A 25,044-nucleotide genomic window follows, 5' to 3' on the forward strand; every position below is an offset into this window, starting at 1 on the left:
TCACCCAGAGCTCAGTGGAAGGGGGTATGGCAGGATCAAGGGCTCTTCCTGAAGCCTCTTCGGAGGGACACGGGGACAAAAAAGTCTGTTGGCCTTCTGGTGTCCCCGAGCACAAATTATGTAAATCCACATTCAGCTGTGTCATTCAGACTTGGATTTCACACTGTGGTGTCCTGACACAGTGATGGTCCCGAAGGGATGTCAGCAAGAGCGAGCAAGTGACCTGCTAACCGCTCCTGTGTACCCCTCCTCTGTTGTTCCAGACACACGGAGCACATACAAACCAAGTAAGAGTAAATAACGGAAGCAATAGAAACGGGGCCGTGACCCTCTCATTTTATTAAAATGGCACGTAAATATTAAAACAGCATACTGAGCATGTTAGCCTTCTGTGAGCCCTGGATGAGGCGCTGTGGAGTGGCCCGGGGGCTCCCTGTTGAAGGTCGCAGACTCATGCATTGAGCAATTCATGTTCTTTATCGGTTTTCCCAATAGCGTCAGGATTTGATAAGGGGTCGAGGTCAGCAAAGAGGCTGAACCAGGCAGTCAGGTCTGAGGCAGCCTTGGCAGGCTCTGGGGAAAGAAAAAGGAACATAAACAAAGCAATGACCACCTCTGCCATGCTGGACTCAGACAGGTCTTAGAAGGGACAAATCCCATGACCCCTGGGCTCTAACTGTAAGGGAATTTCATGTGCCCTGAAGGTCTGGCTAGCACTCAAACTGTGACCAGAGGCTCAGTTAACTAGCCACCATCTGCACCTCCACAGCTCACAGACCTGCTCAAAGCCCCACACCCTGTCTCTCCGCCTCAGCCAGGAAACAGCACAGCTATTTCAGAAATCAGACTGAATGGCTGAGGAAGCAAGGTACTTTCGGAGAGCACCCTTTAAATCCTCTGGGTCAGGAGCAATCTGGTGTTTCTCTTTTCGTCCTTCAAAGGCATGGACCCAGAGGCCGTCATACTCACGCCCAGCCTCTCTGCCATTATGGTCATTGCCTTTTTCACCTTTTCCTGTCAAAGGCAAAAGGCCCTTGACATGCCTGCCCTTCCCTTCAAGGGTTTGAAATTCCTCCATTCAGCCTCGCTGGAGCCCTTCACTCAACTGCTCTTTCACCAAATCACCTTCCCTAACTTCCCAGAAACCATGATTAGACAGCCAAAGTGTCTTCCAGATGAGGAGAGAATTTTCAAAAGAGTGCCTCATGCAAGCCATTTATAAACAAGCTGGGACTCTTTCAGATAAATCATTCCACGTGACTATCTACTTCACTGGCTGGAGAAACCAGGCTTTCTTCCCTTTCCAACAGGTGGAGGTGTCAGAGGCATGAATAAATGTCTCTCTAATAGGGTACCCGTCTAGCAGGGCGCAGCCAGGAATGTGCTTGCCATCTGGCTGAAAAGTCTAAAAAATGGCTAGAGTGAAGGGATAGAATGGGATTAGGATCACATGAGCCGTCTTTGATCCATCATCAAAATGGCACCGAACTGTTAAGATAGTGAGCGAAGCACCTTCTACCTTAGCTTCACCTCCCTCTTTCTCATCATAATACCCAATGGGTACATCACTTTGCAATGACAGAATCAATGCATGTATTAATTATGTCATCATATATGAGATGCAACTAGTACACACAGAACAGCTGGTAATGGCAAGGTAGAGAAGTCTGAACAGTTCTCTGCATAGTAATGGAATAGGTTATTACTCCATATAACCTTAATTGAATTCTATGTGGTTAGCCCTCCCCAACCCCAGCTTATGTCAGTGACAAACTGAGACAGGAGAGAACCTCGTCATCATGTTGGAGGTCATATGAGGATAATGTACGGGCTAAGACTGATAGAGATGCATTAGTCTATCTCAGTCCTTGATAGAAAATATAAAAGATATCTTAAAAGATATCTCCACTGAAAATACGCAACACACTTTCTTCCCCTTCCTCCCAACCTCTTGCGGGGGTCTGAGAAGGTCCCCGGTGAGTGATCACAGCATTGCAGTTAGGAACAAAGCCAGCTGACTGCACTTTGAGGAGACCGACCCTCAGATCCCCCAGGTCTCCACTAGGAGTAAAAAGCAGGTGCAAATTATTTGCACAGCACTTAAAAGAACATCATAGGAACACCTTATGATGCTAATGGGACAGACGTTTCCTCTAATGTCCCGTGGTCAAAGGGAGAGGGGTGATGACCAAAGCCACAGAGATAAAAGCTGTGAATACACATGACACCTCCTGTCCAGCAGATGCTCACTTCAGGGGCCTGTCCCAAAACAGAACAGATCTCCCAGGCTTGAAAGGACCTCTTTTGACAGCTAAGAAGTCCCACCCTTCCAGAGGCTCGCTTAACTCCATGCCTTATGTGGTAAGCAAAGTTATTTTTGGTATCTTTAGAGACAACAAACCACAGTGGCCTTTCCTACTTTGATATTTTCAGCTGATCATCTCAAGGATCTCATGGAGATGTACATATTGGATGAACCCTCAGATGAATCTGATGAGTGGAATGATGAATTAGGACAGTAAGCCAGGAAAAAAGGGGGGGGCAGAATGTAATTTCTAGGGTCCTGCATAACTCCTCCTCCCACAGGCCTGCACTGAGCTCTAGATGTGCAAATGGAAAACTAGTAAAGAAACAGAGGAAGAGTGATAGGCCACTGCAAAGGGAGGCAGCTGTGGTGGCGGAGGGTAAGGCTGCATTACCTTTTGGTGCAGAGCTGTTGCCATTTGAATTGCTCATCTTTGGTACAGGCCATGGAGGAGGAGGACTGACATTGTTCTCTGGCCAGCCTAATATTCAAAACCAAAGGATATTAGATCTAATAAGAACAGTCACACCACCTGGCCAGCTGCTGGGGACATAATATGGTTCCCACCCATGAAGGCTTCCTGCAGAAGATGGTGTGACAAGACCTTTCTCTTATCTTCCTCAGACCTGGAAAAATCTGAGGGAAGAGAAGCATTGAATCCTTTCCAATGAAATACATGGGAAGACAATGGGTTTTGAAAAGCAGCCAAGATTTTGCCTTTTATGTTTTATACCCATTTTCTTTCAGAGTGTGGTGACTTCACAACCACACCAAAATCCATGAGGAAATCAAGAGCTATGGTTTCCTGTCACAAATGAGGAAGGCCTAAAACCAAATAGTGGTAACACAGTAGAACTAGTAACCACAATCTCTACCAAGACGGTCTTGTGCGTCTATTCCCTGTATGTCGAGAAGTTGAGTTAATAGTTAAAGAAACAACAGCCCATCCCAAAAGATGGGCGGGGAGAGCAGCGGTAGTGTTCACTTTATGCATACCTTACCATGGCATTTGGCTTGTGTGAGCCCACATTCTGTCACAGCTTTGTGCCCTGCCTGCAGAGCACGGTCAGAGGCCTTCAGCAGTCTTGTTTTAGGAAAGCAAGCTCCATCCCCTACGACATTTACTGTTTTGTCCTGGATATTGTGGCGTGGCTCATCCTTCATTTGGAAATTTACTGAATACATCTTTGACCCTCTGCTTTAGTTCTTTGTGTGTCTTCTGAAAGAGGTGTAGGCGTTTTCTGTCAGAACACTTAATGGGTAGCTGTTTGCTGATTAAGCCCAGTGCTGATTCTCACATTAAAATGGTGACTGTCACACAGGGCATCACTACGGGGATCACTGTGCCCAAAGCTCTGTCCTTTTGACCGAGATGGTCTTGCTTACACTGTTCTGTATTTCTTGGTAAGCAATAACTTAGTCTCCAGCAAAGTCCTCAAGAGAGACCATGTTTGGATTGCAGAGTTCAGAAGGGTCAGGGGATACAGTTTCTTGAGGAAGAATGTCACACCATGTACGCTACAAAAATTACACAATTGAACACCATTTGTTTAGCCAGCTATTCTAACGTCTACACATTCCAGTGGACTCAATGACAGAATTACACTAATTTTAATAGTTTGTATTTTTGTTGAGTTCAGGAGCCATGAACCGTTGAAGACTTGGGTCATGTATTGTTTCCTTTTTTTTAGGACAGTGTGACTGGCACACAGTGGGCATTTGGACATAGGACTCTTGAAATAAGACAAACTATTACAACCCTCCCACCCCCATAAGTGGCAAGAAGCATACTCTTGGTGCATTATCTTAAAAGATGGTAACATTGTAGTTGGCAACCATATAGTCTCCTACTCACTGGCAAGATGTACTTCATTTTTTGATGGGAAGTATACACTTAATGATGAAGACTAACAAGCAATGAAACAGATGGCCTGTGACCTATTTCCTTGGTATAGAACAATGGAAAACAGAAAGGATATTCAATGGCATTACTGTTCGTTGGAATGGTACTTAAACACAGTCAGCATGATTCATAAGCAGCCAGAAGCTTCAGGTGTCAAGGGAGCTTTCTGGGATGCTGGAACTCAAACTTCACTATATGTATTTACGAGAAATCCTTGACCTGTTCCCTTACAGAGAGTGAATTTTATAGCATGTAAATTATACTTCAATAAAGCAATTTTAAATGACCAGTATTTGGTGTGATCCAGGAATAACAAAACCTCCCAAGTTCCTAGAAAACTGGCCCTTAACCACTTTCCTTGGAGACCCAAATCACATAAAAGCAGTAAATGTGGAAAGAGAAAGTTATGGTGCAAATGTCTGCCCAATAGTTCCAGTTACAGGACAAGCCGAGAGGTGTCAAAGCTAACTTGGTAACGGTCACTGTATTCTTTGCAGTGCTTCCTTGTCCCCACACCTGCCCACCAGCACCCTCCAACCCTGCGGCCTGTCGCCTGACTCACACCTGGTGTAATCCAGTTAGAGATGGTGAACCCCCTTCATCTGTAAGAGATGCTAACAGAGGCCAGTGTAAATTTAGGCAACAGTGCCTTGGAGGGCCTGTTGGCTGGCTGGATCCAGATGTCCGTTTGGAGGTCAATGGTGCCAAAGCAAAAAGAGGGGCCCACTCTGGGACGTCCTCTGCCTAAGCAGCCACGAGAAACTGCATCTTTAGGCTCCTGGGGCTCTCTGTGTTCTTGGACTGACTTTGTGGAGGTCTGACTTCCAGAGAGAAGCTGAATTGACTCGGGGGAAACTGTGTGAGGAGAGCACATAGGAACGGATGCTTCTCTCACCCCCATTCGAGACTTGATAATAGGAACTAAACAAGAAAATGCTTCCTGCTTCAAAGCCATGCATGGCATCCACTTCCAGGCACAGCTATCAAGAACGCCGGAGTGAAAACATGCACTCAACTCACTGTGTTTTTCAGAGTACAGAATGGGTTATATTCCTCAAGGCAGCAGGGAGCACTCTAAAGCAGAGCCTACCTCCTTTTATGTAGCCATTTGAAAACTTACAAAAGAATTTGTATATCAAGTCACATTTTTAAAGTACCACAAATATAAGCCCGGCGTGGTGATGTGTGCCTTTAATCACAGTACTTCGGGAGACAGAGGTAAGCAGATGTATGTGAGTTCAAGGCTAGCCTGGTCTACAAAGCTAAGTCCAAAACAGCTAAGGCTATACGGTGAAACCCTATCTCAAACAAACCAAAAAAAAAAAAAAAAAGTACCAGAAATATAAACTGCATTTTCTTTTTACTTAAAAGTTTTTTGTTCTTCCTCAAGACAGGATTTCTCTGTGTAACAGAGCCCTGGCTATCCTGAACTTGATTTGTAGACCAGAATGGCCTCGAACTCACAGAGATCTGCCTGCCTCTGCCTCCTAAGTGTTAGAATTAAAGTGTGCCATCACACCCGGTTACAAAAGATCTGTTTAATTAAGTGTATGACCGTGTGAAGTATGTGGGTATATGAAAGTGAGTGTAGATGGCGATGATGCCAGGGGCATCAGATCCCCTTGGAACTGGAGTTACAGGTGCTTTGGAGCTACTTAACATGGGCGGTGGGAACCAAACTTAGGATCCTCTGCAAGAGCAACCCATCTCTTCAGCATTGTAATTTTCAAACATATCATGTCAACGGATGACGATTCGAGATGTCTTTATAAAGGAAAATGTATTTATTTTCTTTGGGGGGCGCCTGGGGATCACACTCAGGGCACTGGACATGCTAGGCAAATGCTCCATCACTGAACTATACCCCCAGCCTACTACCATCATCCAGCTGAATTCTTCTGCAACTCGGGGCTCAGCTGCAGGTAACACTGAGAATCCACAAGGAGCGGCTTTCCCACAGCAGAGGACACAAACACGAAGGAGGAAGAACTCAAAGCCATCTCCTGTTTGGAAGCTGAGATGGCGGACTAGGATAGTGTTCCTCAGCAATTTTACATACATATGGGCTTCCTGACTCCTCTTCCTCATGGTATGCTCAACTCACAGCCAGTGCACAGGGTCACATTCCCCTTTTTTCTTTTAGGTTGATATTATAACATTTATTAAAATAACATCATGGGTCAACAGAAACAGCAAAGAACCAAAGAATTAAAATTCAAGCTATGTAAAATTCTATGTAACGAAAACCCAGGGGTGTCTAATGTATTCATTCGTCAGCTAAAAGCCCAAGGAAAGACAAGGCACCCATAAAATAAAGTACTGCGAAAGTTTGGCAATTTTCAGTTATCATAATTGTAGATTTGCATTTTGTACCCTTTACTCAATAAAAAAAAAATTATTTTGAGTGTTATGTAACATACATATAAAACAAGATAGAAAAATACTTTATAAACTTGTAACAGTGGCTGTAAATACTTACATGTTTCTCATAGGCAACAGGTTGGTTATGGTACACATATAGCATGAAACTACTAAGATAACAAAGAATAGGACCAAAGATACATGTCAGCTGTATGGTAACATACGAGTGATACTCCCATTTTAAAATCCATCTACCAGCTTGAAGGGATGAAATGGCATTGATGTGAAACCAGCTATTGAACAAATCCCCAGCTCAGTGGCAATTTCGGCCTCCTTCATATCACCCTGGAACTCATTTAGGAGAAGGGCGCTATGAGAATAATTATGGATAGAACAACAACCAGACTTTGAACGTCTTGGCTTCTGTCAGGAAAAATTGCTATTGAGAGAAAACTTAGTGTGGCTAATATTCCAGTAATTGCCATCAACTGTTCCCTAGTCAGCGGGACTTGGCAGAGGCATTTTTAACACATAGGTGTGGCTAGAAAGACGTCTCCCAACCTCAAGAGAAATTCTCTTAAGAGGGGGTAGTGAAGGGTGGAGGCCGGAGGCCACTCGGAGCTCAGGAACAAACTCTTCCAGCTCTGGGTTCCTTTGATATGTCAATGTGCTACCCATTTGCAGAAAACACATAGAAAAATTTGCTAGAGCAGCCCTGCCCCCTTTGCATGCACGTGAGGAAACACCAATGAGCCAGAACTAACATTGCCCAGCGAGAGGAGCAAGTAGAGCCAAAGCACATGGACCACAGAACGCTTTGCTGTGAATGTGTCTCACCACTTAAAGCAAAAGGCCCAGGCAGGGTTGCTCTCTCAGCCCGGGGGGGAGAGGAAGGAGGCACAACTAGCTATTGAAAACAAAGGAGGAACACCACAACAATGGTGCCCATTATTGGGTCTGTTGCACACCTGCAAGGCTCTTAATAAAACTATGCTGCTTTCAGATTCTTCTTTAATTCCTCAGCACATATTTGGAGTAATCCCTAAAGTGTTATTTGAAGGAGTTTGCATCTTAGGCCTGTCGCCTTTTAACCTAGTGTCATGTCATTTGCCAGTTGCTCTCACTCGTATTGCCTGCCATCCAACTATCCATCCACCCACCCATCCATCTATCCATCCTTCAAATGAGTATATTTTAAACATCCACTGAATTCTAGGCATTGAGCTATGATCTGAAAATATGGTGTGCAACACAATTGTGGATCCTGTTTCTATGACAACCTGAGGAAGAGACAGAAATGAAATCAGTTTTCCCATAAGGTGAGGTAAGAGGGTGATTTAAGTACAGGGTGTAATGGGAACGTAGAGCAGAAACAGCGAATGCAGATTGCTGGGGTGTGCATGAACTGACATCAAGAATGAGACTTAGAAGTCAGCCAAGTATAGCACTATGCATGTGTAGGTGTTAACCGCATGCTCTAAGGGGAACATGCCAAAGTCTTGTTGGTGGAAAGATCTGGGTGCTCCATAGAGAGGTTTAGTGGGTGGATAGAGTATATGATTCATGGTATAGTGGTGCATGTCTGTAATCCCAGCACTTGAGAGGTTGAGACAGGGGGATTACTGAAAGTTTGAGGCCAGCCTTGGCTACCTAGTAAGTTCTAGGACAGCTTGGTCCATATCTCAACACCACCATCTAAAAAAGGAAACTCGAGCCGGGTGTGGTGGTGCACGCCTGTAATCCCAGCACTCAGGGAGGCAGAGGCCGGCAGAACTCTGTGAGTTCGAGGCCAGCCTGGTCTACAAAGCAAGTCCAAAACAGCCAAGACTACACAGAGAAAGCCTGTCTCAAAAAGAAAGAAAGAAAGAGAGAGAGAGAGACAGAGAGAGAGAGAGAGAGAAAGAAAAAGAAACTAGTTGGTTGGCACAGTTATGTCACTGAGTCATGCTAAGTAAAGGTGTGGGAGTTGTGGGCAGCCATGAAACCAGGGCTTAATACTAAAGAACCTTGTAAACCAAGACGAGAATTTAGCCCTCGCTACAGTGGTGGGAAGTGCAAGAACTTGGCAAGGCACATGACCTTTTGAGGTTCCTGGATTTCCTCATCTACAGAGTGGGTAGAGGAGTCAGTCATGAAGGATCCTTCTATGTAGGACCAGAGGCATTTGAATCCTTCAGCTCTTCAAGTTCTGCCTTGCACATGCTACCCAGCAAGCCTAAGAAAGTCCTGCTGCAGGGGAGCAAACATTCCTCTTGGCCCGAACAGAGTCCTCACTCTTGTGTTAGCACCACAAATACACCCTGCTCTCTTCCCCTTGACATTTTCCCAGAGAGAACTGGAAATATTAGTTAGCTGGCACCAGGCTAAAGCAGGAAGAGAAGGAGAGGAAATCAGCCTGAGGCTTCTTTGAGATAACCCAAACCTAAAACCCACCCAGAGAGCAACAGCGCCTGAGAACTGGGCAAAATGAAGAATGCCCTGCAGGAACACATGGCTCTGTGATTCTGTGAGTCTGGAGCAAGAGTTCTAGCTTTAGTTTGCAGAATCCTACACGCTGAAAGATCTCCTGAAGCATTTATTTTTGAGCAGCTGGTTATTTTTCCCATGTCAGAGTCTGCCTTCAGATTAATTTTTTAACATTGAAAAGGACACGGACTATGAAGCTTCCAAGCCTTCCTTTTGTGTCTGCTGGGTCAGCACTCTCTGGCTGGCTACTCATATTTAGAAGCCCCGGGAAGGCATAATTTTCTCATCACTTCATGGGTACAGGAGGTCTCCTTGCCACATGTGCTGGTTAGTTTTTGTCAACTTAGCACAAGTTGGAGTCATCTAGGAAGAGGGGCCTTTAGCTGAGGAGTTGCTATCTTAGGAGTGACCTGTGAGCATGCATGCCTATGGGGAAATTTTCTTGATTAATGATTGATGTGCAAGGGACCAGTCCACTGTGGGTGGCAGCATATCAGGGCAGATGGCCCTGGGTTCTTTAAGAAAGCAAGCTGAGTAAGCCATGGAGAGCAAGCCAGTAAGCAGCATTCCTTCATGGTTCTGCCTCCAAGTTCCTGCTTGAGTTCCTGCCATATCTTTCCTCAATAATGGACAGTAAGGTGGAAGTATAAAATAAAATAAAACCTTCCACCTATGAGCAGCCTTCCAGTATGGTCTGTATCGCTGCAACAGAACACAAGTTAGGATACCACAATCAGGCCAACAACTTGAGAAACTCTGAGAAGTCTTAGCTAAATTTCATGCTTTAAAATTTTTAAACGATTCGATCAGACATGTAATTTTTGTTGTAAACTCCTATAGCTTGTACTAGGAAGAAAGGAAGGAAGGAAAGAAGGAAGAAAGGAAGGAAAGAAGGAAGAAAGGAAGGAGGAAAGGAAGGAAGGAAGGAAGAAGGAAGGAAGGAAGAAAGGAAGTAGTCCTTTTGTCATCCCCCTGGAGGGCTGGAGGACAGAATGAGAAGAGAGGCCAGAGAGAAGTGATTCTAGGAGATGAAAGACTGAAGAGAATAAAGAAGAAAAAGATAAGGAAGAGTGAAAAGGAAAGAGGAGAAAGAAATGGAGAAAGATAAAGAATGGAAGTGTGAGAATAGCTAATGACTGGAGGTCCTCTGTCCACCTCTGTACTCTGACCTCCTGACCCAGAATCTCAGCCCTTTAAGAAAGCCAGACAATGGTGTTTTTGTTTGTTTGTTTTATTTTATTTTATTTTTGTTGTTGTTGTTGTTCAAGCATTATCTTTTAAGACTTCTATGATGACCTAATTTCAAATATTGTACTCTGGACCTTTTTTTTCTCTTCCACCATTCACCCTGGTGTCTTCATTCCTGTATGAAACCAGGAAATCCACAGCCAGGCTGATCACTACCAGCCCTGCCCCCGCAGGCAGCAGATGCCTGAAGGGCCTGTGGGAAGCTACCTTTGCTTTCAGACATTGCACTGAGAGGTCACAGAAGACCTGGCATGGGCTCTTTAGTCAGACTGCTCAGGTTCAAAGTCTGGCTGCCCTTACCAAGAGTGTGACCTCAGGCCGACAAACTGCTTGCTTCCTTGGTTTTCCAGTCTCTGAAGTGTAGATGATGTTGACTTGCCTGGGGAGCAGCAGATTAAATGGAGAAGTGGACAGAGGAACAGAGGGAGCAGTTGTAGGCACTCAGCATGCGCCGTCTTGAGCGCTGGCTGATGTAATCTTATAGTCTATGGCTGGTAGCTTCACAGAATTACTTAATTTTATACCTCGGCCTCTCAGAGATGGGAGCCAACGCACAGATAAGATGCTGCTGGGATAAGAAGCCTAGACCAATAGCCCAGAAAGCTAGAGAGCGTCACCACTGCTAAAGTAGGAGGAAGAAGAGGGCAAATACAAAATAAAGCTGGACTCAACTCTTTCCCACACACTGCCAGGGAGCCAACATGCCCAACAAGCCTCACCTCTCATGCTTAAGCTTAGTTTCTTAATGATTTCAGTAGCTACTGACACGATCTGGTTAACCAGAGGAATCCATTTTAATATGAGTGGCCAGGGTTTAATAATCATTATTAAACTCTTATTTACATACAACTACTCATGCTTGTTAGATGGATTTTCTATTCACCCATGCAGTGAAAAAAAATATCTTAGGCTAACATTCATCCTTTCTTATTTGGGGGATGAGAGGAATCCTGATGGAAGCCTACGAAGTACTCAGCCCCTGCAAGTAGTTGTTCTGGTTCTGAAACTATATCACATGCGTCCGGAAGGTTCCGTAAATCAGGGTAGCATTGGGTGGCAGGAAAGCTGCTCCCACTGAGATTCTGGAGCTGTGGTGGACAACGAATGGTCTGATTTTTTTTTTTCAACCATATAGGTATTTTTTTCCTTGATATTTCAAATCTTCTAGGCATTCGGTTGGTAGCCATTTTCATGCAAAGGAAACTTGGCAGTCACCAAGTCACTTTAACATTAGTCTTGCTAGAAGCCGAGAAGAAGAGAGAACGCTAACAACCAAGACGACGAGACGCTGTAAAATAGCAAAGCAGATCATGCCTGCTTGGTGGCTAACGATGCCGTGATGCTGTGATGGTTCTCAACATGGCTGCTGAAAGAAAGCCAGAGATTGCCCAGTGTATACAAAACCCATGTAGCCTAGCTACTATTGGCATATATGGCCCAGCCTATAACACGGGTCTGGCCTTTGTGGCCTTGGAGGAGCTCTCCCTTGCTTTGCTACCCTCACTCTTGCTCAGTCAGCTCCAAGAAGTGTTCTTGCTGCAGATCTTGTTCATGCTGTGTATGCTCTTACCTCATGGAGTCAATACAGGTTGTCCTCTCTGCCTGTGTTGCTAATTCTCATCCCCAGCGAGTCTTGCTTGGCTCTCACCTTCCTAGCAAGGCCTGTCTAAGAACCCTGCCACCCCACAACACTGGCTCTCCTGTGCTCCATTTTCTCCCTGCCTATCACAGACCACTCTCTAACCTACTGTGTTGATTTTCTCATTATGTTCATCACTCCTTATCCTCTCTCCATTAGGAAATGAGTTCCAGGAAGGCAGAGAGCTTTGCCTGTTGTGTTCGCAGATGCATTTCCAGTCCTTGCCACAACGGGGGAACCAGAAGATGCTTGTTAATGGGGGAGAACCTTGCTAAGGCACTAGGATGGCAATGTCAAATGGGATTGTTTGCCTGAGAAATGAACAGTCTCCCTTTGTGCAACCACGTTCCCTGCCCAGGTCATACCTTGCATTTCTCTCTTACTGTCTGAACACCTCCCACAAGTGGTTTGGTGCCTTCTCTCAGACATGTTGCAAGGCTGGAAGCAAGTGCAAAGCCCACAGTCACCACCTTGTTACAGTTCTTGGGTTCTCTCTGACCAGAGCTCTTCACACATTGTCTGTTCAGGAAGAGGCTGTAGAACCCTGTTTTCTCACTCTCGAAGTAACTGTCAGCCTCCGCTGTCTCCTATAGCAGCAGAGCACACGGGTCTCCAAAGCTGGGGGTCAGGGGATAGTAGATCATTCTGTAGCCCAACTGTAGGGACTGTAGAACCTCTCAGAGGTGGGCTGAAGATCTGGCCGTGGGAGTCTCCCACACCTGTTAGGGCCTCAGCTACAAGAAGTTTGGGATGAAAGTCAAGAAAGCTGGCAGACTCGCTCACTGGGCTTCACCTAGGCAAGGAGGGGTGAAACCACAGGTGAAACCCAGTGAGCAGAAGAACCCTTCCAGTATTCTCTCTTATCTGTGTAACCTTCAACAACATGACCACTAATGCACGAGACAGCTACAAAACAGGATTCACAAAGAAAAGAAAATAAAAGGGAAAGGTAGTTCATAAAAAAAAAAAAAAGAGGAGACATTTTTCCCATCTTGTCCCTCCAGTTCCTGTATGAATGATCTCATTTCCAAAGACCTAAGGTTGTAATAGCCCATAATTACTTAATCATTCCCCCTCTGCCATTTTTTTTCTCACTTTAAGTGCCAGATAAACACGTTGTTTACTAAGGAGATAGCTTAAAGTTCATAGAAAAACCAAAACAATTTGAACCTTTCTTAATGGTAGTAATTCCTATCTTGGTTTATGTAGCATGATAGGAAGAAAAAAAAATGCGCACTAGAAGAAAATAATTTCCTTCTCCAGACCTCACCTTTGAGGTTGTTTTTTGAATCACTGGGGGCAGGGGGACACACCAGCAATGCTCAACCAGCATGTGGCCCAGGTGCACTGGGAACCCTTTTGAGTGAAGGGCACTTTCGGTCGGGGTGAAAACCCTTTTTGTTCTGAGGTTGCGATGCGGATTTACTTTGTATGCCGCAGTCAGAATAGGATCCGATGAATTGAGGCATTAACATGAGGTAAGGACAGGCCAAGATGTCGACAGAGCAAGTGTGAGCACAATGTATGACAAAGTTAGAAGGTCCAGTGAAATTCCACTTGGCACCTAAAGAGAGGGCATGTTTACAGCTCTGTAGGTAGTCTGTCCCGTGGGTGTATGGTAGATCCTGAGACGTCTAGTCAGGGGTGGCCAGGCTACATGGTTTTAACTGTGAAGCCAAGATCCTCTCATACATATCACAAAACTACCTTAAATCTAAATAAGAAAGATCCAGAACCTCCCCTAAGTTCCCTAGGAAAGTGGTGACAGAAGAAGATTATTAGAAACAACTGATCTTGAGCCTGACACTAAATCTTAAAGTTGTGATGTGATTTGGAGATCTCAGCTAAAATGTCACTGGATGTAAATAATAATGAAAAAATACTACCACTAATAATGAAAGGACACTGGTTATAAAGTAAAAAATTCAGAAGGCATACACAGGCAAAAGTACGAAGAACAAATAAACTTCTGTATTAAGGGGGGGGTGAAGGAATGAACAAGCAAAACAACAAAACAGTCGCTCTGGTACCTACCTTGGAGAGAGGCCTGTAGATCTTTCATATTTTGGTCTAAAAGTTGCGAAGGAAGGAATCCAGAGGCTATCTGGGGCTTGAGGTCTGGCTCTCCCTGGGCCCCCACGGGGGCTGGCTCCTTCAGCCGGTCGTCCCCAAACACTGCAGCCCACTCTCTGCTGAACTCTGCTTCATCCAGGCTGGAAGTGCTGAAGATCTCGTTCAACAACAGGAGGTCATCCTTGTCCCCACCTTCGGGTTCTGGGGTCCCTGCCGTGGGACCCAGGCAAGCTGGTGGAGCAACAGAGCATAGAAGACATGATTTCAGAAGGCCTCAGGAACAGCTGTCATGCGGATTGTTCTGGGACAAACTGAATGACGGCTGGGTTTAGGAGAAGATAACCAGAATAGAAATTTAACCCATGATACCCTTTATTAATAAATTTTGAATTCTATGTCCCCTTATCCCCTTTCTTCCAAAGCAAATCCAGCTTCTGAGCATTATTAGAATTTCACTGAAGTATTTTCCACAGAAAGTGTAGGATTTGGGTTTTTCCTGAACATAAAAGCAGATCTGACACACATTCCCAAGTCTGAAACAAAGCCAGGATTGAAAGCTGCTCGAGATCTTAGTCTCTTGTTTGTAAGCCTTCCCGAATCTTCCCACACAAGCCCTCCATCCACACTGACTGGGCCGGAGCAGCAAGCACACCATGTGGCAGCCTGCCTTGCCACCCAAGCTGGGGAGAAAGCTCACCACACCCTGGCCTGGGGGAGCATGTCAGGAGGCGCATCAGCACCCAAGATGGCTGTCTCTGCAGTAACAGCTGCAAGAAGCAAAGCAAAGGTGGATCTGGCTCAGCTAAGCAAAGCAGCCAGAGAGTGACAGGGAAGGAGACGCTAAGTCCAGGCCGATGCAGAAGGGGTTCACTTCATGGGCCTCAGACATACACACTGGCAGGCGGTAATGAGCCCTAGTCCTTGGGGGAGTCCAGGCCCAACCCACCTTCCACAGCCCTTGGCCCTCTGACGGTCATCCCTGAGGTTACAGTAGGAGTGATGGCCAGCTTGGAATGTCAGGAAACTTAGACTACCTCATCAAAGTCACGTGCGCAGCTGACTTTAAGAGAGAACCATTCTCACGTGTGAACATTGACCAAACGCTGAACACTATTGATAAGCAGAACGGTAACGTGACTCTCATAAATCCTAGGATACCTCTTTCGTTGAGTTTTTCTGCCTATTTTAAGAACCATGGGTTGAGGCATGTATTGAGTGTTGCTTTGTTTGTGGAATTTTATTGCCACTTGTAAACTGCAAGCATTTTTTTTTTTATCATAAGCCACGAAGCACAGAAAAACATCCTGGTTCTTATGATTTTTCTGAGCAACACTGAAATTCTGATGATCATGATGAATTAGCTCATACATTCATATGTGTGATGGTTAGTAGTTAAGGTTATTGTTGTTTTAAATAAAGCTTCTCAGTGTTTTTTGTTTTTTTTTTTTTTTTTTTTCTGGATCTATTTTCACCCACATGTTACATAAAGATCTAGAGATTAAGGTTTTGTTTTTTTTTTTTTTTTTTAAACTCAGCAGCTTGGCTATAAACCAGGGAGGGGAAAATCTTGCAATTTATATCCCTTTGTTTTAAAATAGTGGCAAAACATCACTTTAATCAGACAACTGTCTAATTTAAGCATTTTTATTGTTTATGTTATCAAAGACATTTTCAACCAGACATAGCTTGCAGGCGTGCTAGGTGAAAAAGACAGCAACTTGGTTCTGTAAACAGGCTTCCCCTGTGGGCTGCAGGGGCCACCAGGTAGCTAAGGCAGACAGACAGCGTAGCCCGGCTGCTCGCCTGCACGCCGACATACAGGAAGAGGCGAGGGCGGCACCCTCAGTGTATCGGCTGTGTCCCTCCACACATGCGATTACTTATGAATCCTCTCTTTCAGTCTCTCCCAGAGTCACCTCTTGACCTGTGGTTACCTTTGACATCTCTGTACTTCCTATTTTCTGGTGACACGGGAGCGCCCAAACCCTTTCTCCGGGTTGCTTTCTGGCCTGGTTAAAAGCATGTGATCACTGAGCCAAACCCACGTCAGTGACAGCTACTCAGTCGGACCTTACGGGAATCTTTTAGGAATGCCTGTGAAAGCCAGGTGTGGGGAAGTGTCACTGCGCTGACTGGGGTGGCTCTCCAGCAAAGATAACACGGAGAGCCGAACAACGGATCAGAACCATGGAGTCCTCTACACACAAGCAGACTACAAAACTTCCATTTCGGGTGTTCATGCTTTGTGCTACGGTAGACAATATGCCTTCTGCTAACTTCGCATCTCTTTCCTTTCCTCCAGTTTCTGGTTTTTTTGTTTGTTTGTTTTTCTTCAGAAGCCCCTTCTCTCTGTGATCCTGGTGACATGGCCCATAGGGGACCTCATTATCCTCCACTCCAGGCGTGTGTGTGGCAGAGCAGGCTGAAGTTTCCCGTCTCTCAGGCCACGGAGACTGACACACGGGAGGCAATGCGCTGAAGTCTACCCTGTACTTGCTATATGAAAACTGGATGGAAAAAGATCCATCTTTCTTTGGGATTCTCAGATCCAAAGCTATAAATCTGAGGCTGTTAGTGAAAATAAAGTCAACACACAGAGGAAAACAACTTAAGGAGCCGGAAAGGGAGTTTTGACGGCCCTCAGCTAGACCCAGAGACTCTGTCTCACTTGGGCCAATTGTACCGCCGTGTACTCTCATTTCATGGATGGGTGCATTTTAAGCAAAATTCTAAACCAAACACGTTTCAACACAGGCTTCCATCCTTATAACCAAAGGAGTGCTGACTGACACTGTATCCTATCAAATACAAGCATTTCAGGCTCTCGAGTCAGTTCTGGATTCAGATTTTGCTTCCACTGAAGTCTACCATTGAGTATGGTCTATTATTTACCATTCTGCCTATTTATTTATTTTGAGATGTATTATTAAAAAGTTGCAAGTTAAAAAAAAAAAGTTATCACATCCTGGCTCTTTACTAGTTAAAGCAGGCTGTACAGTGAACTGTGCTCTCATGAGAGAACTTACTTACATGGCTCAAAGCAAGGAAACTGGCACTGACTTGAACCATGAAACACAGAAACCTCCCGATTATTACACTGATAATTAAGATGCCTGAAATTACTATGCATAACTTGTAAGAGAAACTTAATTACAAGTTGAAATGGACAGGTTTAGGTCCTTAACGGGACAAGCCCCAACTTGAGAGGTAGTGCCAGCCAGTGGGCTCCTGTTATCATCTTTGAAAACAGGGCTACTACACCTGGACAAAGAAAACATGGAGAGATGTGATAATGTTCTCTGAAGAAGCCTTGGCAGAGCTCCGACCCACGTAGATAAAGGCTGCCACTGAGCTGGGGGGCACAATTTCCATTGGTTTAAAGTCTCCAAATGTCCGCCTTCAATCCAAGTTTTCCAGTTCCTGACCACAAATTCTTATCTTGTCCTTTGCGGCCCGCACACTGGAGAGGCAGTTGCAGCTCCAGGAGGCAGCCTCCTAGCCTGCACCTTTACAGAGGCCAACTGGGAGATCATTCCTTATCCAAAACCTTGCAAACGCTCCTCCTGACATCTGTGTACTGAAGTTTAACACAGTAGCTCTCTCAATAGTGGTAGTATCAGGCCACCTAGCAATGCTATTTTCTGGGAAGCACATAGCTTAGCTGAAGTGCCTTGTTTGATATTGCATTCCTGCCTGGGAATTTGCTCTTTTTTTTTTTTTTTTTTTTTCTCAGTGAAAAAAAAAATTACCAAAGAGATCTTAGAAACTATTTCCTTGAACTCATTTTACAGATGAGGGAAAATAGACCTATCCAAGGTCATGTGATTTCTTTGTTACAGAGAGTCAGGCTTGAGAGCCTAGACTCAAAAGTCAATGCTGTCTCTCTGTGGAAGCTTGCTTTTCCTTCAGAAAGTACAGAGGCATTTTTTTTTTATATGTGCTGATAGAGAACTGACCGGGATCTTGCACACAACTAGCAGAAGACACTTTTGTGAAGGGGTGAGGCTTTCTAAGGCCAGAGGACTTTTTGAGGTACCATGCAGACACAGAGGCAGAATGACCAAGATGGCAAAAACACTCCATATACCTGCTTTGTTCAATGCCCAGAAATAAGAAGCCTGAGCCCTGGGAAAACATTCCCTAGAAGAACTGGTCCTGAACTGGTAAGTTCTAGCTTGTAAAAGGTCAAATGTAGAGGAAACTCAAGTTCAGGCAGAGCGTGGAAAACTAGTGACAGCCCGTTCAGATAGTGCATTTGAAATCACACTGAGTTTCATGACCTCAGCATAAATTAGAAGCCCAGAAGATGGAAATAACTACATAGACAGAAAACGAGAACACAAGACAACAAACAGATAAATGTCACTTGATTTACCTTCATCAGTGTGAAACAGGAAGGCTCCCTTCTCTGGGTTTCTCCCTGTTCTCCACACCCCACATAATGACTAATCTTAAAGGCCACAGGGCCACAGTACCGATGAAACCCCAGACACCAACACCATCCTCCCAGCACCCAAAAGACAGCGGGGGGAAGATGGTAGGAAACCACCTGACAAAAGGTCTAAACAGAAAAATATTTTTCAGGCCCTGCTAACAAATTGTTCTTGCTTAGAATTCAAAAATGCTGCATTGAAAAAAATACTCCCTTCAGGTTTAAAAATTAAAATCCCACTGACAGGAGCTAGGGTGGACATGGGGGTAGGGGAAGGATCCGTATGTGACCTCTAAGAAAAACAAATGAACAATCCAAGAATGCTAGACCCCGGTGGCATATACAAAAATACCGTATTGCTAAAAACCTGCTCCAATCTCTCTTGTTAAAATCCACGAATCTCGGGGTTGGACCAAATGTTTAAAAATCTCTATAGAATAATACCATGCAAAGCATTCCACTACACCATTAAGAACACTTATAATTCATTTGGTTTCATTAAGCAGAGTTTCATGTGGCCTGAGCTGGCTCAAAGTCGTTATGTAGCCAGGGCTGGTTTTGAACTCCCAAACTTTAATCCTTTACATCCCAAGTGCTGGGGCTACTGGTGTTTGCTGACACACGCCTGCTTTCCATAGTCTATTTTTAAAGTGCATTCTTGTTGGGCCAGGTGGGGGGGCGTGGCTCAGTGCTGGTCTAAACTGTGTAAAGGAGTTTTTTCCAGCACTGTAAAGAAAACGTCTATCACTATTTCATAGGGTGACCTAGGTCACCAGCATTTCCCAGCATACTGAGGGAGGAAGGCGGGAGGAAGGCAGGCAGGAGGAGTTTACAAGAGCAGACAAGGAATTTAAAACCTGGTCCCTGTAAGTTCTGAGGCAGAGCAATCATCTATCTCCTTTGAGTGTAAGGATGATTGCAGATGACAGTGATCCGGGGGAAGCTAGGCACCATATGATAACACGTGATTGCTGTGGCCTAAAGGTTCTTACCTAGACCTCTGCCAGCTGCTGAATGAAATGTTGTCACTATACTGGACAGAACTTAGATAACCGAGAAAGAGGACAAACATGCTTTTGTAATAAGGACATTAGTTTTGTTTTGTTTTGTTAATTGGCCTAGACCTTGTGATTGTGGTAAAGGCTTGTTGATAAGATTCAGGTAGGTTGGACTATTCAAACTTTCATCCTCTTTATACTATATTGTTTTGTTCAGTAGTAAGTTACTTTGGTGGGGTGGTGGTGGGGAAATCCAACATGAGGAACACAAAGATTTCTACATGCCGTAAAATTCATGAATTAAGGCCACATGTCATATATGGTCATATGGTGATTTCAGAGCCACCTTCAAGAACCTCAGAATGTCACTAATTTTTATTAAAATATGTTTCTATGGTGTGGCCAAACATTGGTTTTCCACCACTTTATCCTTCAACAGAAGAAAGCAGAGCTACAGTTCGAGCTCCTTAATCCTGTAATATCAGCCATTCTCTGTATTATAGTGCTTTCTATGTCCTCACATCTAATGTTTTGCATATTGTAATCAGGATTTTAATTCAGAATTTAGGCCTTGAGGCAACTTTGAGAAAGCATGCATTTCGAAGTGAACAGATCAGTGGTCATTCTTGTTGTTATTTTTTCTTTAGTCACCACAAGTTCACCACGCGCTGGGATATAAACCCAGAAGAGGCAGACAGTGGCGAGCGTCACTCAGGGCCACGCCAGGCTGCTGTGAGACAGCAGTGATGAAGGAATGAAGGGACAAGGTGGCTTATGTGAAAGTGCACTTGACTGGGAAGATCTGTGATTCCTTCCTTCTGCCTGGGACCTGTACATAAGTTAGGGAAGAGCACATCACAGCTCCATCTTTAGAACTAGATGCCATGGGGGTATGAAAGTTGCTTTCAATAAGAAAATGTCAGTGTTCTTCCCTAGCATATAAGGAAGGTTATGAACACAAGCAGGTTACTGCATTTCTGATTTAATTCTGTAAAGAAATGCAGGATTTGAGGCTAATATATATCAAAAAATTAAAAATCTTTATATATAAATATATACATATATGTATATATATATATACATACATATAAAGGGAGAAGGACACAGGCATATGTACTCCTATGTTCTGGGTCTGAGTAGAAAAGCTTTAGAAAGATGGGAGTTAGAGGGGGGCACTTTGTTATCAAAATTGGTGTGGGGCAGAATACAGAAAAAGGGGTGAGTTTTTAAAATATAACTATTATCTTTTTGCTAATGTAAAAATACTACCTATTCAGAAATCAAGTCTACTAAAGCAATAAAATTGAGTACAGTTATAAACAAAAAACAAACCATATACACACAATGCTGGGGTTGGGAGGAATATCAATCCATCCAAATAAGATGGGGCATTCATAGGATTATGAATACATTTATTAAATGTTAGGAGTTGCTGAACTTGATGGCCCATACTTAGGGTTTGTTATACTAGTCTCATAACATTTTGGTAAGATTAAAGTATTTCAACACTGCAAAAATAATTTGTATAGGATATTTTTATTCCGTAATAATGTTTTATTTTTAAACCATAGGTGAAAGGTCCTTATAAACCCACACTAACTGCTTACTTATTCATTTCATTACTTGGTATGATTTCTGTTTAACTAATCACAGATTTTGATAAAATATTGCACAGCCTGATACCTTCAGTAAGACATTAATAAGGTAAGCTGACTTCTGCCTTTGGACCAGTATTCCCATGCCATGAGAAGTTCATGGTAAAGCTGTGGTGACTTTCAATCTTTGAGAGACTTCTTCTCTATTCTGTGGATTCAGCCCACACTTTTATGGGTAATCTTGATTTTTAACTTGCCTGGATTGAGAGCCACTCAGGAGACAATTAAGCACACCTCTGGGAGTACCTGTGTTTCAGAGAAAACTAGAGCATGAGGGCTTTGCCCTAATCTCTAGTTGAGCCACTAATAGACTCAACATTTGAGTGGATAAGTGGGAGGCAGTGGAACTGTGGAAGCACTGAGGTGGAGGTACTATCTGGCTGGGGGAGTGTCTTTAAAGGGTGTACCTCGGTGCTGGTTCTTTCCTGTTACTTGCTTTCTGGCCTCTATGGGATGAGCAGCTTTCTTCCTCCATGACGTTTCTGCCTTGCCACAAGGTTAAAAAGCAGTGAAGACAGCAAACCATGGATTGCAACCATGAACCAAAAAATAAACCTTTCTCCCCTCAAACTGTTTCTCTCCAGCATCTGGCACAACAACAGCCTAACAGGTCGAGCTCAGACCAAGTTGGACGATACCCTGGTCGACCTGGTTAGCTGAGGTCTACCGGCTGACTTCAGTCACCAAGCTTTCAGGTTTCTTCTATGCTGTAAGAAACCTGTAAGAGCAGCACAGGATGCCAGTCTCCAGGTCAAGGGGTACTCTGATGTTTGGCTCAGAATCTCAGCGGCATTTTGAACTCTTAGTAAATCATTAAAAGGAAACCTCTGGATGAAAATCAAAGGCTAAGATTATGCTGAAACTACTCAGTTTCCTTAGATTACTTAGTATCATATATATCTCATCCAAATGCAGCTTTCTGAATTCTCTTTTAGGGGACTTTCTCTTTTACCTGTCAGTATAAGATGTTTAGTCTGGTGGAACAATGAAAATACAGCATAGTATACCATCTAGAGATCATTCCTAATCTTCCTTTTTCAACTAGCCACAATTCCAAGAATATCCCCGTATCAGAAACTACAAAATATCCTTTTCGTACCTGAATTCCATTCCTGACAGTTACCTGGTGAGGCTGTTGTGTTTGGTTCCATTTTACATACAAGAACAACTGAGGCTTAGAGATAGTGTTGTATATAAAGCAAATTATTCAAAATCCACGTGTGTCTCATTTGAAAAGTTAGTTTTTCTGTTGCAACATAGTACCTTTGTCATAACTTTCAGCTTTAAAAACACTAATTAAATACAGTAACATATTAAATATTGCTTGATCATAGGTAAAGTCATTTATAATGGCTGCCACCCATTTTTATGACTGTAAAGCTATTACAAAAGATAACCATTCGTTTCTTGCACAGAAAAAAGTTAAAATTTTAACCAAATTAAGCCCATCAAAGATTTTGTAAATTTTACCTTCCTCAGGTTTCCTGTCTAATAGTTCATCTATGGGTCCTTAAGAGAAGAGAAAGGAAATGAATTATGAGTTAATTCCATTACGTTTGGAGCATGAGGAAATTATTAAAAGTGGGAAGTTTGTCTTTAGATTACCTGAGCATGCATCTTGTGCAGAGTTTTTGTCTATAGAAGGCAAAAAACTTTTTCCATCTTCATCTGTAATACAACATATGCAACTAGTTATTATGAGCCCACAGTGGTACATATTTATATACTGTGTGTGAGGGAAATGTACACTCTCAGAAAGAATGAACAGTCTAAACTCACTCAAGCAAAGCCACAGGCCTCAGTTTACCTTTGGCTTCAGCTGTTGACTCTCAATGAAGTTAAATGTGGTTATGAATCGGTTTTGTTTAATAGGTAACCCATACAATTCTACTTTACCGTTCTAATTATTTTCCATCTGTGAAAAGAAGGAATGACTTAAATAATTGACTGTTACTTGGTATCACTAATAAGTTTTAACCATATGGGCCTGTTTAAGATAAAAAGAAAGACTACTTTATAATAATCCTTAAAAAAAAAAAAAGACTTCAAACCTTATATTCCCAAATTCTGAGCAAAATTGCAGAAACAGTGAAAAGACCCGTGGATGCGAAGAGGCTGCTTGGTGGCTAAGAAGATGAGTAGGTGCTGGGCAGGAGGAAATGGTAACAATACGGTATGATGCTTTAATGGCAAATACATTTCGTCTCATAGCTATAATACCCACGAAGTGTGCACAGAGCACTGGGAGAACACTATGCAAGCTGTGGACTTTGGGTGAGAAGGATGTAGCTAGAAAGGCTCACTGAGTAGACAGATATACTGCTCTGGCGTTGAATGTGGGCAGTGAAAACCACCATCCGTGGGAACAAAAGGTTCACGGGAACCCTCTATGCCTTGAACTCAATTCTGCTGTGAACTAACTGTGGCTTCACAATAAAAATGAAGTGTGGGTATATCTGAATGTCTGCACACATGAGAGAGCAGCCTCAAACTCGTTTGCTCATACGCTCACCAGACCTTTTACAGGTCTCAGAATAAAAGACAGATGCCGCTTCACTGTGGTAGATTCACAATCTCAAAATATTATGTAAATATCGCACCCAATTAGACTGTATGTGGAAAGAGAAAATGTGCATTTTCTCTGTACTGTCACAGACTGTGCAAATGTATATAAGCTATATAGATTTGAAACTTTTATATGAGTATAACAACCCGGAGTTTATATTTTTCCAATGAACTAGATATGTTCTACTCAATGACTTTGATTGCCCTACAGCACTGATGGTTCATGCCAAAGGGACATTGAGGCTGGAGGCCTAGATCAACACAGACGGGCCTGTATGGCCACCAAATCAGGCCCAGCCTCTCCCTCATAGACTCTGGGATGTTGCCTTTCTGAGTTGGCCTGGTCCTTCCTGCTCATTCCTTCTATCACGCTGTTTCTTTTCCGTCGGCAAGTCTTACAGTAGTATATGATTTTGCCTGGCCCCTGTTTGCCTCAGTTAAGTGAGGCCTCTGTATCTCACACACCCAGAATGCTGACCATCGCCTAAGTAAGTGGCTCTCACCAACATTGCTACTGTTGCAGTTGGGAGCAGCTGCTATTTTCTGCTTCCCCATTGACTGTGAGCCTTATTCTAGAAAGGTCTGGCTACGTGTGGTGCGTAATGCTTGCTGGTGGAGCCCTGTGCTGGGCTGGGCACAGAAGTAGCACTAGTAAACACCTCCTGAAGTGGACAAGGACATGTTGGGAGTAAAATAGCAAGCCTGCTTTGATTTTCAAAGAGTTGGCCACTCCAGGTGGCCAAGACCTGTATGTGTTTATGTGTGTATATGCATATATAAAAATGTGTGTATATGTACATATAAGTGTGGAATCTATATCTGAAGACGACCTTGAATTTCCAATGCCCTTGCCCCCACTTCCCAAGCACAGATGGATCAGAGACACGTACCACCACATGCGTCCCTAGTTTTGTTTTCCTATTTCCTATTGAAAGGCAGATTGAAAGTAGAAAAGGAAAGAGCAAAGGGTAAGGGCATAAGTGGGGCAAACGTTTGAAAAAAAAAAAAAAAAACGTTGGTGGAGAATAGAGCAGAAGAAAAAGTCTGGGACTTGCTCCACACCTCTCTCTCCTTTCCTGGACAGGCTTCCCACAGCCTAGCACAAGGCAGGGAAGAAGAGAGGGTATCCTCAGAAGGGGCTGTCTGAACAGAGGGCTGGGTGATCTTTCTTATCTCCATAACACCTTTAGTTACCCATCTAATGGAAACCACTTTTCCGTCTATGAGGATTTTAGCACCTGGTGAAAGGGTCAGCACTGTTACGTGTTGGTTTTACCAAAACCTTCCATTCTCTGTACCTTTATGGTAAGGAGGCAACACAAAGCGCGGCAGCAGTGCAGGACCCAGAGACGGCAGAATGCCACCACAGAGTGGCACCTCCCACATTCGGACCCTCCTC

General features: G+C 43.8%; 1 protein-coding gene across 1 annotated transcript in view; it reads right to left on the minus strand.

Annotated features, from left to right (window-relative positions):
* Positions 1 to 310: 310 nt before the first annotated feature.
* The window catches only part of Ica1 (islet cell autoantigen 1), a 107,381-nt gene continuing 82,647 nt past the window's right edge, over positions 311 to 25,044 (minus strand). Inside the window, exons 9-13 of the mRNA XM_055612921.1 lie at positions 22,686 to 22,748; positions 22,551 to 22,589; positions 13,957 to 14,226; positions 2,700 to 2,786; positions 311 to 573 (exon numbers count right to left, since the gene is read on the minus strand). Of these exons, the coding sequence (XP_055468896.1) occupies positions 452 to 573; positions 2,700 to 2,786; positions 13,957 to 14,226; positions 22,551 to 22,589; positions 22,686 to 22,748 (581 nt within the window). The 3' untranslated portion in view covers positions 311 to 451. The remainder of the gene's footprint in view (positions 574 to 2,699; positions 2,787 to 13,956; positions 14,227 to 22,550; positions 22,590 to 22,685; positions 22,749 to 25,044) is intronic.

Source organism: Psammomys obesus, unplaced genomic scaffold (assembly GCF_907164565.1).
Source record: "Psammomys obesus unplaced genomic scaffold, mPsaObe1.curated_primary_1811, whole genome shotgun sequence".
In the NCBI taxonomy this organism is placed as follows: domain Eukaryota; kingdom Metazoa; phylum Chordata; class Mammalia; order Rodentia; family Muridae; genus Psammomys; species Psammomys obesus.